At 35.5% G+C, this 16,987-nt stretch overlaps 2 protein-coding genes and 1 pseudogene across 2 annotated transcripts; 2 read left to right on the plus strand and 1 right to left on the minus strand.

Moving 5' to 3' along the window:
* Positions 1-3,811, plus strand: LOC143451940 (ceramide synthase 4-like). Its single transcript, XM_076952726.1, has one exon. It carries the CDS (start codon positions 80-82, stop codon positions 1,166-1,168), a length of 1,089 nt encoding a protein of 362 aa, XP_076808841.1. The 5' UTR covers positions 1-79; the 3' UTR covers positions 1,169-3,811.
* A 4,610-nt stretch (positions 3,812-8,421) lies between these two features.
* LOC143453281 (ceramide synthase 2 pseudogene) lies at positions 8,422-10,719 on the minus strand (annotated as a pseudogene).
* Positions 10,720-10,757: 38 nt separating this feature from the next.
* LOC143453280 (ceramide synthase 2-like) lies at positions 10,758-12,175 on the plus strand. The gene has a single exon (XM_076954553.1). It carries the CDS (start codon positions 10,932-10,934, stop codon positions 12,018-12,020), a length of 1,089 nt encoding a protein of 362 aa, XP_076810668.1. The 5' UTR covers positions 10,758-10,931; the 3' UTR covers positions 12,021-12,175.
* Positions 12,176-16,987: the final 4,812 nt, after the last annotated feature.

Genomic DNA, 16,987 nt, shown 5'->3' on the forward strand with positions numbered 1-16,987 from the left:
TGATAATTATGTTGACAGCATATAGGCAATAAAATATTTTTAGTGTAATTGGACACAAAATTGTCCTTTCTTGTATAAAATGGAAGCATTTTCAAACTGGTTATGGAAAGATGAATTTTGGCTACCACCAGGAGTATCATTCAAAGATTTGCAGGATAAACCTGGTTTTTATTATGCCAAACCAAGGGATCTGCCTATGATGGTAGTCTATGCTATTGGTTTATTTGTCTTGAGGCTGCTATTTGAAAGAGTAGTTACTAAACCTCTGGCAAAAAAGTTGAATATCCGTGATAAAACTAAAAAACCAGTAGAAAATGAATGTCTGGAGAAGGTCTACAAGGACAAAAGATCACCTTCTGAAGACCATATGAGAAGTCTTGCCAAAGCGTTGAACTGGAGCAACAAGAAAGTAGATAATTGGTTTCGTCGACGTCGTAACCAAGATCGTCCGAAGTTGACAAAAAAACTGGCAGAAGCGAGCTGGCGATGTTTTTTCTACTTAGTTTCCTTTACTTTTGGTATGTCTTTCCTGGTTCAAGCTCCCTGGTTTTGGGATAACTTGAAATGTTGGACTGACTACCCACGGCAGACTCTTTGGCCATCGGTTTATTATTATTATATGCTGGAAGGTGGTTTTTATATATCCTTGCTTTTTTCAATAATGCGGGACAACAGGCGGAAAGATTTTGTTGAGCAGCTCATTCATCACACAGCTACCATATTTTTAATATTGTTCTCTTATGTTGCAAACTTTGTCAGGGTTGGATCATTGGTAATGGCAATTCACGATATTTCTGACATAATTTTAGAATGTGCGAAGTGCTTTGTTTATGCAAAAATGCAGGTCCTGGCAGATAACTTGTTCACACTGTTTGCTATTGTTTTTATCGTTTCGCGCATCATTATTTACCCATATGTAGTCATACACACTACATGGGTTAAGAGCATGTGGCTTTTTCGCCCTTACCCAGGCTATTATTTCTTTAATGCTCTCCTCATGGTCTTGCAGCTCCTCCACATATTCTGGTCTGCCATCATTATAAAGATGGCGGTGAAGATGGCTGTTGTTGGCAAATTAGAAAAAGATGATAGGAGTGATGTGGAGGAAGAAACCAGCGACGACGAAGAAAATGACACAGACAATCACGTTTTAAAGAAGATGGAGTAATCTTATGATCAGGGGCTCAGGGCTGTTACTTAAAAAGTTGTATTACTTTTCTGACTATCTTATTTCAATTATTTCTTGTTATACTGAGTATTTTCCATGTTATTTGAAAAGTTTTAAAGCATTCTAAAATGCCTCCTGCGGTTTTATAAAGCAATCTATGTAAATTACAGTATTTCCTAATCACTTTAGTTTATCATTCATCTGGAATTCTTTTCATTACACCAAGGACTTCATGGCCATTAGGTTGCAAAATTGTATTGATGCTTTATTTTATTTGTTGGATTAGGGTAGGGGTGTCCAGCTCATTTATGCAGACATGCCAATTTTTATTTTAAGATTTACTCAGGTGCATATTTTGTCATTTCTTAAAATAGGTTTAGTTTTTATTTTTCAAGGAAAACCATGCTTTTTTACAAAAGAACTAAAAGTAACAGATAAAAAACGCTGGTTTAATAAATCTTGCAGATGATTTACAATGGCACCAAACTACAGCAATTGTTTTTTTGCAAACTTTTGATTTGAACTCAATTCGAAAATTTGATCGTAATTGACATAGTGGCAATTTACATGAAATCAAAACAAAAAACATCAATTTCTTTGTTGTTCATTTTGCAATGTAAACGTTCATTACGATTCAACATTAAGAGTGGCAAACACTACAATGGTAGATATCATACGTTTGCCGGCTAACTGTTTTAGTAATGTGAACAAGCATAACTTCGTCATGAATTTTATGAACTATTATGATATGATTATTATGGTGTGATAGAAGTTATCTGTCGTAATTTTTGGGATTAATTTGTTGTATTGTGAACATTAGATAACAATCATGGACTGTGTAACAAATTTTGGATTTCAGCATATGAATTTTCACAAGAGCTTGTGTGCCATTTTCAAATACATTGCATACCCCTGAGTTAGGGTATGTTTTACCTAGGGCTGGGAATTTAACCCATTTTCTGTAGCTGTTGCCTGATGATTAGCTGCAATAGTCACGTTGTTAAATGCAGACAAAACTGCTATTGATCATAAAAAAATGTTATGAAAAGGGTTGCATTACCAATTTTGCCATGTTAGATCGTAAAGTTTATCAGGAAAACAAAGTATTCAAGGATTAAACCGATTAACAGAGCAACAATTTATATCAGTCAATGGATTACCAAAAATTTTGTTTCAAAATCTCTCCTCGATGTACGTTTTTGGCTAATGGCTAACAAAACCTTTAATCGCTAAGAGTTCTAAACTGGCCAAACGTTCCAGCCCTAGCTGTACCACAAGCGCACAGCTAATCAAAGACAATTTTCTTATGAAGTTAGATGAATATTGAGTTATTTTGAAGAAATATCATATCTACTACTCCAGTGGCTTTAATCAATTTTCAGTTATCTTGTTTCCTGTGGTTTGCGCGATTGACTTGTGTTTCATATGGATACTGTATATTAATAATGATTACAATCAAATGAAAAGACTTTCCCAGTAGTGGTTTATATCACAGGTTTTTGTGTTTTTCTATTGCTTTCAATTAAACTGTATTGGGTAAGTTGTTCTATCGGAATTTTCTACATTGTTATTGGAACCTAGTTATTAAAAAGTTTTAATAGTTACGCTATTGAATTTACTGCAGTCTATCATCCAGTAATCGATTTATGCTTTTCATGTTTTATGTTATTACTTTTACTCATTTTTATTCCTACTAACACCATTGTCTTGCAATAACAAGTTTGCATTATATAATAAGCTATGACATGAATAACCCAGATGTATAATAACTCATAACCGGATGGTATTTTGTATAACTTTTATAACAGTTTACTTATTGGTGGCAAGTACTTGTAGACGTTGATTAGTTGTTTGTATGAAATGTTGCAAACATTGACAGTTTTTTCAGTTTCATGAGCATGAAACACTCGACACATCTATTCAGCTCTGATCAGCACAGTATTTTTTATAAATTCTATTGTATAATTCATTACATGGATGTGCAGTTTTTACATACGTACTGGGTTAACATTTTCTGGTATTGCTGATTTCTGCTTATCCTAGTATGGTTGTGTAATTGTGCATTAATATTTTTTTCTTGTTGCAGTAAATCATGTGCATATACATAGATATGTCTATATATTTTCAAGGACTGTTGATATGCCATTTTTGACTTGTTGCATACTTTAAGTTAGTTGCAAATTGCTACTAGTAGGCTATTATATTTGCAATAAGGTTTGTTTGTCTGTCTCTTAACTTCCCAGAAAACTAAAGACTAATATTACGTACGGTCCTAGAAATTTTAATTGCCTTGTTAGCTTTTTCTCTTAGCATTGTTTGTTTCCTTAGCACTGAGTAAAGGTCTGTTAAAAGTGAAAATTTATCAAGAGAATTTCTACATTTTTTAAACCTTCAATTGCAACTTAAGCTAAATCGGTAAATGTATGTACCTGTATATATACGGATTTTGTATTAGTTTTCATAATCATGATTTGTTTGCCGTTTATTGAAATCTTTTATTCCAAAGTAGGTGTGCGGCAGAAGTATTATGCCCCGCACATATTGCAGTACTGTAGATATTTGATTAGTTTGAGAATTGACATTAAAACTTTGCGTTAACAAGTAATGATTTGTAAAATGCAATAAACTTGTATGATACGCATACGATGTAACTAAATTTTGTTCATTACTGATTATGGACAAGCCCAATAAAACATGTAAAAAACATACGTGTATTGTTGTACATTTATAGTGATGAAGGATTATATGCAATAATAACTAAAACAACCCTTTTTTGATAAATAGCTAACTGCAATATTTAACTTAGGTGAAGTAAGCAATGTCCTGTGTGGGCTTTGTTTTAGTTTCGCATAAAGAATTTGTTTTATGAGTAAATACACGGTTGTTCCCTGCCCTTTACTTATACGTAACATCGTTGGGTTCATATTTCATTAATGTTTCTAGGTCAAAATTAAAACTACAATTCATAATGTCTTGTTTAATTTGTAGTGGCCTGGGAGCCACTTTTAATACCAATACTGTATATCATTCGTGGGAAAGTATTCGCCAGTTGTTTATTGAAATGTTGTTTGTTGATGAAACTGCAATTGTCGCTTAATATTTGGAAACTTTCGCTAAATAACTTTATGTGAAAGCGCCGTTTAGTACGTTACCAGGTGATTTCATAACATCCGAGTTTTAACTGTAAATAATCCCCATTGCCCAACGCTTATTTTATCGTTCGCGATTTCTGAAATATTTGTGTATATTGTGTCGAATACTTCCGTTCTCATCGCTCCGCTTTATAAACTCGAGCTGATACGCGAGTAACCGCCCAGACAGAGATACAGAATCGTACGAACGTATTACGTTAGTCGTGTTAATTGCAATTCGTTAGACTTGTGTTAAATGGTGAATGTGATTGTGTCATATTCGGAACCTGTACAGTTCCTACAATAAAGGACCGTTTCTGATAAACTGTATCTGTAATATCGTAAGAGCTTTCGGCTAGTAACACGTTAGGTTAGAGAATTCTAACCGCACGCAACCACGGAGTCAGATCATTAATTCGGCAGGTAAATTAAGTCCGAATATCATAAGTTAAGACTGATAAACAGTGCAAGCCTCTGCATTTTGGTGACCACCGACGTTGACCCGACGTGTTTCAATGAAGCTGGTACTGCTAACTTTATTCTTGTAAACAAGCTGATTTAACAACAACGACAGCAATGGCTCCAGCTCAAAGTAGTTTGGTTTCTGACGGAGATGACGAAGACGACGATGATGAAGACGCTACAACCTCTTCTGCCACATTCAGGACTTCTTGGACTGGTTGCAAAATCCTTCCACCGAAACGTTTCTCTGACACAACATGTTCATTTGTTTGCTGCTTACATGTTTCGCTTACATTTCCGAAGTTCTCACTACTTTCAACGAAGAGAACAAGTTCCTACATTGTCAACTCACGAAGCTGATTGGCACACTCTACAAAGCAGTTGGGAAGATTTTCCCTACTGAGATACTGTCTTCCACTCTTGGACATCAAGCCATGGGTTCCAGCCTTGGAGATTTTATGTCCAGAGCAACATGTCACTCTATCAACGGTACCGTCTTACCGTCACTTGCGTACCGCAACGCGTTTAGCCAACGTCCTCTCATCCTATATCGCGATCAAAACGGCCACAGTCAATACGGCCAACTCATTTCCGACAACATTGTCCTACCGGGAGTACATCTGCTGGAATCGTATCGACCAGCGAAAAGTTTTGTCTTCCGAGTTCTGGGACACACTGTTCTTTATCACAACTACACTTTATCGCACGAACATGTGCAGGTGCACCAACTCAACTTACCTTTGTCGACTATACACATCAACTACAATGCTCCCGACTACGAGAAGATTCTCAACGAGCTACCTGACTCCGACTCGTTCACTGACCATCAATCGCTGCTCAGCTCTATGTCTGAAGCCAACCTGCTTAAGGAGAAAATGCGACATGTCATAACAAGTCTTACTACAACTGATGAAACTGTGATCAACGGCTCCTACGTCGCAGACACATTCGCGCACGCCGCGAAACAAACGTTACTGCTTGCATTGTCGCAGATTACGAATCCATTTCTCTCAGCTCTTATCTTCATCCTGCAATTGCTTGCCATGATGTGGGCCCTCTTCCATACCATAGGGTTAGCGCATTCGCTAGTTCAGTAATAGTAGGCTAGAAGGAGGAGGTGATTTTTTTGTAGTTAGGTTATTCAAAGAACTTATTTCGTACCGGTACTTGTTTGCATTTCCTTCTGCAAAAACCATTTGAATGTGAAAGCCTTTATCACCTGCCAAATTAACACTGACTTTTCCTGCTGTAATTTTTATGAGAAAATAAAGACTTCTTGAAGAAAGTATTGTCTAAAGAAAAGTATGATTGGACGATTATGTAAATTAACAAATGCTTGATTATTGTTTTGTTTCCTAGTAAAATGCACTATTTTAGTTTTTCTTGGTGTCTTGCTACTTTAGTTGTCCCTAACGATAGGAATCCAAAATAGTTTCCTACTCCTAGTAAAATGTGAACCACATTTATCTGATAAGGCTCGTTGTTCTGAAGCGTCCCGGTTTTCAAACACAAAAATATGGTATGCCTATATTTAGGTGTCCCATGTAGGCCTATGCCATCTGCCGCCATTTTTCCTCTAGCGTTAAAAGCATTTATTTGTTCCACAAGAGTATAGCGACTTACTTAAAAAATGTACCACAAACAAAAAATTTACGCAGCTTAGCAATATATAAGTCAAAGCTCTTATCAACTATTGAGGTGCGATTTGGCCACAGCTCTTTGGGTAATAACTGTTTTAGCAAAGCAGTAGACGAGTCCAATCGCTACAGTAGACCTGCTGTATAGTAAGGGTTCCCATACGGTCCTTATTACTAAAATTTGTCCTTATTTTGAAAGTCTGCGTGTTAGATAATATTTTTGTCCTTTTTTCAAAGAAACGTCCTTATTTTCACTTGCGTTCTTATTTTTGTCTCATTTTTAGGGCAGAGGTTCCTTTTTTGGGCATTTTGACACGTTTAGTCGTTTTTTGATCATTTCGTACCAAAGAGAGACCAAAATTAGGAACACGCAAATTGTGTCTCGTTTTTTTTAGGAACATTGGTTGCCTTTTTCTGTTGTGCACTGTTCAAGGTGGTATTTTTGTTTTGTTTCCGAGTCGTCCTTATTTTTGTGTCTAGAGCAGTGGTTCCCAACTGGGGGTACTCGTACCCCTTGAGGGTACGAGATTGAACATTAAGGGGTACGAAGATCCTTGAGCTATATACGAATTGAGCCATAAAAGCAATTTAATTTAGCAATATATATATGAAAAATTCCATCAGAATTTTTTTGGGGGTACGAAGAATGCTCTGACCTAACAAAGGGGTACGAGCAGCAAAAAAGGTTGGGAACCACTGTTCTAGAGTCTAGAGTCTAGACCGACGGCAACCCTGTGTATAGTGTATTCTGTGCTGCATAGTAGCTAATTTAGTTCGGTTACATAACAATTTATTTTATGAAAAGGCATTTTGTCTTACGTCGTCTACTGTACTTACTTTAAAAGGCTTGACAAGAACGTTACTATACATATGTTAAGAAGTTATAGACCACCAAAGTGCGAGTATCATATTTTGATACCTCCAGCACAAACAATGCGTCTGCGTAGCCGTAAATGGTAAAGGGTAGCAAATGCAATCTTAAATTATTTTCTTTTATTGAGAGTTTTAATGCAAAATTAGCGAATATATGTAGACTAGGATGGTAAAGCAGCTCATTTTATTTTGTTCTGTTTTTAAAATGAATGGTTTTAAACGATGCCCTCATCGATTTGGTTTTAATAAGTTCTGACATAGCCTAGAATAGAAAATACAAAGTTTGTGATAATTTTTAAAAAAGTCTTACTTGTATCTTCTTAAAATAGTTAATTTTTTACATTTGTCATTTTAAGCTATGCCAAAACTTCTCATAACTAAATCCATGACAACACTGTTTAAAACGTTTGATATTCTTGATAAATGACATATTACTTTTTACTTGTCGACCACACTAAACACTTTATTTTCAATTTTCTGTTACTCGAACACATCACCTATTCGTCTGCTTAACTTAGCTTTTTAACTTATATCTTGTAAATTTAACTAATTAAGGGTTTAGTGGCCGTGCTAGTTGTTACCAGTAATTATTGCTTTAATTATTTTTGAACACGTTTGAAGCCTTTTCGGTTTTGTCACGTTTTCGCGTTCATTGGCACGTGTTATAGTAACAAATAGTTAGATTTTTCGTCCACACCGCGCTTTTGACGAAAAAAAGAATGATCGATTGATTGATCACTAAAAATTAGTAAAAATCCTTTTTCGCTATTTATACTTATTGACAACCACTTGTTGATCTAAAACCAACTTGTTTTTTTTTGCACTTGTGCTAACTCTAAGATAAGAAAAGAAGCTAAAATAAGATTTGATCCAAAGTGATCAAACAATTTGGTTTCATTATTCCATAAATGAAAAGGTTAAACGAGGCAATAAAAGCAATAAAACGCAGTCGCTATCCGTCGTTGTAGCAATTTGAACTAAACTACTACATATTTTTAAATATGTTTTCACCAGATTTCTGGCAACTACTCTTTGATTTAAGACCAACTTGGTTTTGGATTTTCCCTCACTTTTATCTTATACATGCACAACTTCAAATTGAGCTGTCGCGCTTGATTTACATTTTATGCGTTTTTTCACCTTTAGCAATTTGACAGGTACGTGGGATCTAAACGTAAAACGTCGCTATGAGGATGTAAACAAAATCAATTCCAGCTGTAAATATTTTATGTACTGTATGTGCAAACTACAAGCACAAATGGATACAAGAAATCAATACTTAAAACACCACATAACAGTAAAGTTTTATTTAACAACAGCTGGATCATGATATGAAATAGAAAAAATTTGAAGGACTAATTTTTTCTTCTTATTCTTCTTTTCGCTTCGGCCTCATTTCAAGTTCTTCCCCATCCTCATCGTGGGTCGATTCTTCCTCATCACTCCTCTCATCTTTTTCAACATTTCCAGTTCTCACCATTTTAATTGCCATTTTCACGATAATAGAAGCCCAGAAAATATGAAGAATCTGGAGCACCATAAGAAGAACGTTGAAAAAGTAATAGCCAGGAAAGGGTTCAAATACCCACATACTTTTGACCAAAGTAGTGTAGATGGCCATGTAAGGGTAAACCATTAATCGAGATATAATGAATATGATTGCAAAAAGGGTGAATATTCGATCTGCACCCGACTGATGCTTTGCGTAGTGAAAACACTTTCCAGTCTCCAAGAATATGTCGGAGATGTCGTGAATCGCCATTACCAGGGTGCCGATTCTCACGAAATTAGCCACATAGGAAAACGTGATCAAAAAAATTGTGGCCAAATGGTGGATTATTTGTTCTTTGAAATCTTTTCGCTTCACGTCGGTCATGACAGAAAATAATAGAGAGATGTAAAATCCTCCTTCCAACATGTAATAAAAGTACACTGATGGCCAAACATATTGTTTTGTCAAATCTATCCAACAGTGCATCGTATCCCAAAACCAAGGTGCTCGTACAAGCAGATTCATTCCAAATGAGAATGCAAAAGTATAGAAAAAACATCTCCAGTTTGCCTCAGAAAACTTTTGCACTAAGCTCGGTCTGGCCATATTACGACGCCTGCGAAACCAGCGCGACACTTTACTCTCGTTCCAGTTTACACTCGTAGCAAGTTTCACGATATCTTTGTTAGATGGCGTTTTATTGTTTTGGTAAGCTCTTTCAAGTTCTTTGCTTTCTCCGGGTCGCTTTCTTCTGTCGATAATGCTCAGTCGTTTTGCTAATGGTCTGGCAACGACGATTTCATAGATACGGCGAACAAAATATATGACTACAGCAAATACCAACATCATGTAAAGATCACTCGCTTTTGCTCTATGTTGACCTGGTTTTAATTGGACGTCTTCAGAAGATAGCCCAGGGGGATACCAAAAGTAATCAGCTTGAAGGAGATTTATCAAACTCTTCATTTCTTTGGAGTTTTCCACTTTAAAGTTTTGCGGTATACTTCAATAGATAAAAAAGCCTATTCCAGAAATATTTGTAAAATAATGCACAGTTTTATAAAATTAAAAATTTTAAACATAAACAGTGTAGAGTAATAAATAATAGCGAAATGGCTTCATATGACATCTCTTCGTAAAAAAGGGGTAAAAATTCGCATTCGTTTGCGTTTCGTCTTAATTGCAACATAAATTAAATGGCATGTTGCAGACATTTTATGACGGTTGAAATTGTTGTATATCTAATAAAGTGATTCTCAACAGCAACCAAGCTAACTCAAGAAGATAGATAAAGATATATAAACTTCAGTTGATTCAGCATAATTTGTATATGAACGAGGATTTATGACCTTCGGAGCCAGGAATATACAACACGAATTACAACATCGACTGCTATATATATAATCTAATCGGCATAAGTCGGCTATAAGTTAACTTTTTGAACGAACTTAACCTATAGTATGATATTGATGATACATTAATTCTGACATGTGACGATTGGCAAAAGCTACAAATACACTTATAATTCAAAAAGTACCCTAGTCAACGGCTAAAACTGATTACTACGTCTATTCCGCTTAGCTGCAATCAACGTGATCATGATTTTGCTTGCCGTATGCATAGCTGATAAGTAACAAACAAATGTAGCCTACTAAACTGCTTAGCAAACATGCATTAAAATAAGTAATGATAATTCTTGCACTGATCAAGACGTTTCTCATACACACAGCGTTTCTGGATAGTTCTGACTAAGATCTAACAGCTCAAAGTTTTTTCCAACGGAATCAACTAAATACAAGTAATGGGAAAAGAGTTTGATTGAAAGTTGCCTGCGACGTAACAGGATACACGATTCAAGAGAAAAGTTTTTTTGTATTCCTTTCTAAAGAAAAGCAATAGACCGTTTCAACTAAGAGATAATGTCTTATTCAATTGGAACACGCCAACTTAAAAAGGCAGAAACAATAATGAGGAAAAACGGCTGACCGATTCGTTTACATTGGGCAATAGTGTGTTTAAGCTTAGAACTGAGCGCATAGAGATCAAGCATCTGTCTAAGGTTTAGAAAATAATTAGCCTGCGTTTTTAAATACAGAAGCTTAAAGCATCGGTTTCTGTAACCTTCTACAAGCTACACCTTGTTTTTGACTGAATTAGAAAGCAAAAGAATGCAGGCTTTATACGACTGGATCTGGAACGACTATTTATGGCTTTCACCTGAGCTATCTTCTAAAGACGTCCAATTAAAACCAGGTCAACATAGAGCAAAAGCGAGTGATCTTTACATGATGTTGGTATTTGCTGTGGTCATACATTTTGTTCGCCGTATCTATGAAATCGTCGTTGCCAGACCATTAGCAAAACGACTGAGCATTATCGACAGAAGAAAACGACCCAGCGAAAGCAAAGAACTTGAAAGAGCTTACCAAAACAATAAAACGCCATCTAACAAAGATATCGTTAAACTTGCTACGAGTGTAAACTGGAACGAAAGTAAAGTGTCGCGCTGGTTTCGCAGGCGTCGGAATATGGCCAGACCGAGCTTAGTGCAAAAGTTTTCTGAGGCGAATTGGAGATGTTTTTTCTATACTTTTGCATTCTCATTTGGAATGAATCTGCTTGTACGAGCTCCTTGGTTTTGGGATACGATGCACTGTTGGATAGATTTTACAAAACAAAATGTTTGGCCATCAGTGTACTTTTATTACATGTTGGAAGGAGGATTTTACATCTCTCTATTATTTTCTGTCATGTCCGACGTGAAGCGAAAAGATTTCAACGAACAAATAATCCACCATTTGGCCACAATTTTTTTAATCACGTTTTCCTATGTGGCTAATTTCGTGAGAATCGGCACCCTGGTAATGGCGATTCACGACATTTCCGACATATTCTTGGAGGCTGCAAAGTGTTTACACTACGCAAAGCATCACGTAGTCGCTGAAAGTACCTTCACCCTTTTTGCAATCATATTCATTATATCTCGAATAATGGTTTACCCTTACATGGTCATGTACACTACTTTGGTCAAACTTTTGTGGGTATTTGAACCCTTTCCTGGCTATTACTTTTTCAATTTTCTTCTTATGGTGCTCCAGATCCTTCATTTGTTTTGGGCTTCTATTATCGTGAAGATGGCAATTAAAATGGTGAGAACTGGAAATGTTGAAAAAGATGACAGGAGTGATGAGGAAGAATCGACCCACGATGAGGATGGGGAAGAACTTGAAATAAGGCCGAAGCGAAAAGAAGAATAAGAAGAAAAAATTAGTCCTTCAAACTTTTTTAATTTCATGTCATAACCTTGCTGTTGTTAAATAAAAGTTTACTGTTATGTGGTGTTTTAAATATTAATTTCTTGTATCCATTTGTGCTTGTAGTTTGAACATACATAAAATTTTTACAGCTGGAATTAATTTGGGCCGTTACAATTGTGAAAATGGTAATTAAATTAGTTAATGGTCAGTTCAGTCAAGATGAACGCAGTGATGAAGAAGAAGTCAGTAGCGAAAACGACCAGCCTACTGAGGAATCACCAAAAAAGAATAAAAATGAATAGAAACTTATTTCGCAAAGCAAGCACGTGTGAAATTAACCCACAGAGCTACTTTACTCAGTGTCAAAATGGTACTTGACTCGAGTACCATTTTTGTGCTACAGTTTAGGGAACGTACTCAATAGCTTATTTATTTGCCACTATTCGAATGTATTTGAATTGCTGCTTCTTTGTCAATTTTTACAGCTGATTTGATGTTGTAAACAACAACTTCTTTATTAAATTTATCAAATTATAAGTTATACAGTCTATGACCTACTGTTTATTCAAACTTTTTCGATCGTCTTCTTGATTAATTATACTACGTAAAGAACATAGGTTGTTTTGGGATAAGAACGAGATTGTCTTGATAAACAGCTAAAATTGATTATACGAAAGTAAAAAATTTTCTGTTATTTTTATAAGTTATTAAACTTATTACAATGAAGTACCATAGTTTCTATGCTGAGTACTCGGTAGGCTACTTGCTACCTGGTCTGGTATTTGTACTCGAGTGTTTTGAGAAACTATGTAGGTGTAAGTACTTGCAGCTTACTCAAAATATATTGTAAACTGCTTGCATAGAGCTCTGTAAACCTATTGGACACACTTCTGTGCCATCAATCGAATTGCGTTATCGAAAACGACCATCAAATTGCTGATGTCTTAACTGTCCACTTATTTCTGTGAGTATGAGCATACATTTATGGCGATTGTAATGGTGAATTGTAATAATTTATAGAATTGACGCTCTAGTAAGCAATTCTGTGTTCTCTGGCTAGGAAAAATCTAACATTTCAAAATGCGCGTGTTGTGTTCGGTGGCTATATATAGATGTCCCGTTTAAGTATAACACCTATCTGGGTGGTTTAGTAAACTGCTTTTCAAGTGCTTGTAGTGCATAGAGTGTTACGTATTTAGAAGTGTTCTTGTTGTACTTGTGTGACGTAAATAGTGTTATCAGATTGTTACTGGTCAGAAATGAGATAGTCTGAGACACATCGATATGTAGAACGTGTGGTCCTAGCTGATTGACTATAGTTAAAGGATAAATAAAATTGATCTTGGTTTAATCGTCCTGATAAAATCTCTTTTTGGAAAATCTGGTTTTATGAAAAGACTATCTAATAAGTGTGTTTGTGAAAATGACATGACAGTTTCTTCTAATTTAATTGCAACTACATTTCAGAATATATGAATTTAGACTTTATGAACGTTGTGCTGACTTAAAGAGACTTCAAGAGATAGCAATAAGCAACAGAGTCAAAAAGTAAACAGACAAAAGGAGTTCTAAACGAACAAATAAAGCCTTTGGCTTTATGTCATTCAAAAACTTTACTATAACCCCCATCCTCGCCACACATTGTTCACAGTGATTGTAGTTAAAACTGTGATGGTTGACGTCATGCTACAAACAAACAAGGATAACAATAATGACGTCACCAGGATGTGTCGTCTCAAGCTGCAGAAGAGAAAAAGACAATTTGTTTTAGCAATTTAGCTGCCATGACGTATGAAAAACACTTTGTGCATAGCCAGACTTTATTTTTGCTCGCGGGTTAGTGATTAATTGTGTGGGTAGTCGCATCTCACACGTACAAAACTCTCGTAATACACAGAACATTCCTGAAAATTAGCTTAGAGTACTTTCTGAGAGGCGACTTGAAAGACGCCTATGAGAAGCAGTACCTGTGGCATCGGGAGAGAAAGAGAAACCCGTCATGATTGCTAGATAACCTGACGCCCGTAGAAGTTCACGATTTTTTTTCAATAAAAAAATTTGCGCAAATTGCCTATTGCTGCGGATTATGTTTTTTTTCATTCGGACTAAGCGTTAGAACCAAGCCTATTTGCTACTGTTGTGTCGCAATTCATGTTCCACTTATAATCAACCCTCACCCATGTACCCTAACCAAGGTAAAGCTAGCTCGACTTTTTCCAGACCGACTTTTTCGTTTGTGGCATGTAATAAAATTGCTTCAACCAAAGCTAGAAATGAAAAAAAATGGCAAAATATGCATCAGTTGGCGAAAAAACATCTTAAATCAAAAGTATACGGCTTCTCTTGCCGGTTCATCCTTTAACTCCATACAATAGTTCGCATAGTATCTTCAATATGCTACTAAATTAATCGCTAATTAAACACGATTCCGCATTGAAAAAACAAAAACATTTTCCAAACGCTTTTTCATCTATCACACTAAAATAGGCATTTAGAAATTTTTCTTGCATTATTTTTCATTTTATACTCAAACTAATTAGTGACTTAACTTTTGTCTTCACCGCTCAAAAACGGTCGCTTGCATCGATAAGGACCAAACTACGCATGAAATAAAGCGGTTCGAAAAATCACTTTCCGCAAAAGATATTCAAATTCTTTTTGTAGCAACTTGCTTTCCAATCACTCTAGATTAAAAACCCATTAAATTTGCTGGCATTATTTTCCATTTTATATCCAAATTAATTGTGATTTTGACTTTGGTCCTCACCGTTCAAAAACCTTCATGTACACTGATAATACACGACCTTTTTAACAAGTGCATTGTCTTGCATTCATTTGAGCATTGCATGTGCATTCACAACTTGTGTGTCCTCGATGCATTTACTGAACAATGCACAATTGACGGAAGAGTTAAAGTTGCACTGAGGCACACAAATTATTTGGTAAAGATGTCTACAATATATTGGCAATTGCAGATCTGGTATTGTATTCAATACCGTACATGTAACGTTAATAGCGATTTATTCTGTGTATCAGGAAGACCGAAATATCAAGCGATAATTGGTTCTTACAATACGCAGCAAAATCATTAGAATTTAATGGTAGCCCATAGCAAAATTCAATAAAAGTGGATTAAACGTGAAGAAATACTATTATCACCATTACTAATTAATTACCTTTTTACATTATTTAGTATTTATTTAGTATACTCACATTCTATCGTTTTCTTTTTTCCGACTGGATCCATTTGGCCAAAACAAAAGTACAGTATCATCAGCAACAGCAAATTGGAGATAAAAGGTTTCTATACATATGCACAACTTACAGTAGTTATAGAAATAATGCCGCGTGCATTGGAAAATGTCATGAAGCGTTGATTTACCCATTTTTACTTATTTCAATTGTTGCGACGTCAGTTCTTTTTTGTTTAATAGAAAATTTCTGAAGGCCAGATGTCCAAAAACAAATATTTCCAAAAATCAATGGACAGCTTGTATAATGTTTCTCATCCGCAACAAATAGACGGTTTAAAATGCGGAATTTTGGTGCTAAAAGTAAGCGGTCGTTGGTTATCAATTGTGGAGCTGTACGGTCATTAAAATGAAAACAAACTTTACATTACTTTTGTGTTGCTGTAGAAAAGTTTTATAGTGAGTTTGCTTTTCATGTCGAATTGCATAAGCGTAATTGTTAGGAAGTATTTTAAACGCTTGTTCATCTGTAGTAGTAGATTTTCGCAGCATTTTCCTATCAGCCAATTGTTTTTGTTTCAGTCAGTCCTGAAAATGTTTTGAAAACCACTGTTTGCCTTTTTAGTAGCTGATTTTACTGAAAAACTGGTGTCAAAGCACTTCTTATATTTATTTATGAATGCTTCGTATATGTTATTGACATCTTGAATTGAGAGTAACTCATTTATGTCAATTTCTTGTAACCTTTCAATAAAGATATTTATGTTTTTATCATTAAAATGTCTGCTGTAATTATTTTCTTCTGGGCTTTCAGGCTTACCGAGATCAGAACATTGTATTGCTGGGAAGTGGTCAGATATCCGTTCCACTATCATTGCACCTTTTATTTATGAATCAAAAACATTTGGAGCGGATTAGATAGCTTTGAAAATCAGAGTTTCATTCAGAATCTTGTTTTAGGGCACTATATATGGTGTCAATTGTTACTGTTTTACAATTTATTTTGATGTCGATAAAGAGGGACTCATAAACCTTTTTGTGCATGAAGGACCGTCAAGATTTTGGAATTCTCCGGTTTGTTTTTTGGCAAGCAAAGTTTTGTGATAATGTGATGACTAATGTGCAGCATACGGGGTTAAATATCATTTGGAAATTTGTTTTTTTTGGGTGTCGTATCAGCAAAGCGTAACGCTGCGTCAAGACAGCTTCCTGTTTGCCCTTATAACTTATGCTATCATATTTCGTCTTGCCTTTTTCGTATGCGTTTGCCTGCTGTAGAAACCTTTCAGTTGCAAAAACAATTACCAGCAACCAGTAATATCATACAGTTGAAAATAGCAAAAGTCTACTAACCTCAATGCTATAATATAAACTGTTGAATGGAAAGCTGTTGATGTGCCAATGTTCTGTTTATATGTAATCGCTTAAAGAAGAATCAATATAATCAGTTTATACAATCAACATTCTTGTACAAATTACTGAAGAGTTCAATTTAAAAGAAGCACAGTGTCAAGTTAGACAACTTTGTTGTCAGCTTCACAAGACAATTAGCTTTTAACTGAACAATTAAGTCCAGGGTTGATAAAGTAATACAACGACCTTTGAGACTCATATAACATCGAGCGCAATAAACAATTCAACTGACAAACATTGTAGTGAAGTGGTCAACCTTACAGGTTAAGGTACCATATACAACCATTCCATTACAGTTTCCTTTCCTGACATTATGCTAGGTTGCATGCAGGAATTTCCTGCAAGTGCTTCCAATTTTTTAAG

This window comes from Clavelina lepadiformis, chromosome 4 (genome assembly GCF_947623445.1).
Source record: "Clavelina lepadiformis chromosome 4, kaClaLepa1.1, whole genome shotgun sequence".
Classification (NCBI taxonomy): domain Eukaryota; kingdom Metazoa; phylum Chordata; class Ascidiacea; order Aplousobranchia; family Clavelinidae; genus Clavelina; species Clavelina lepadiformis.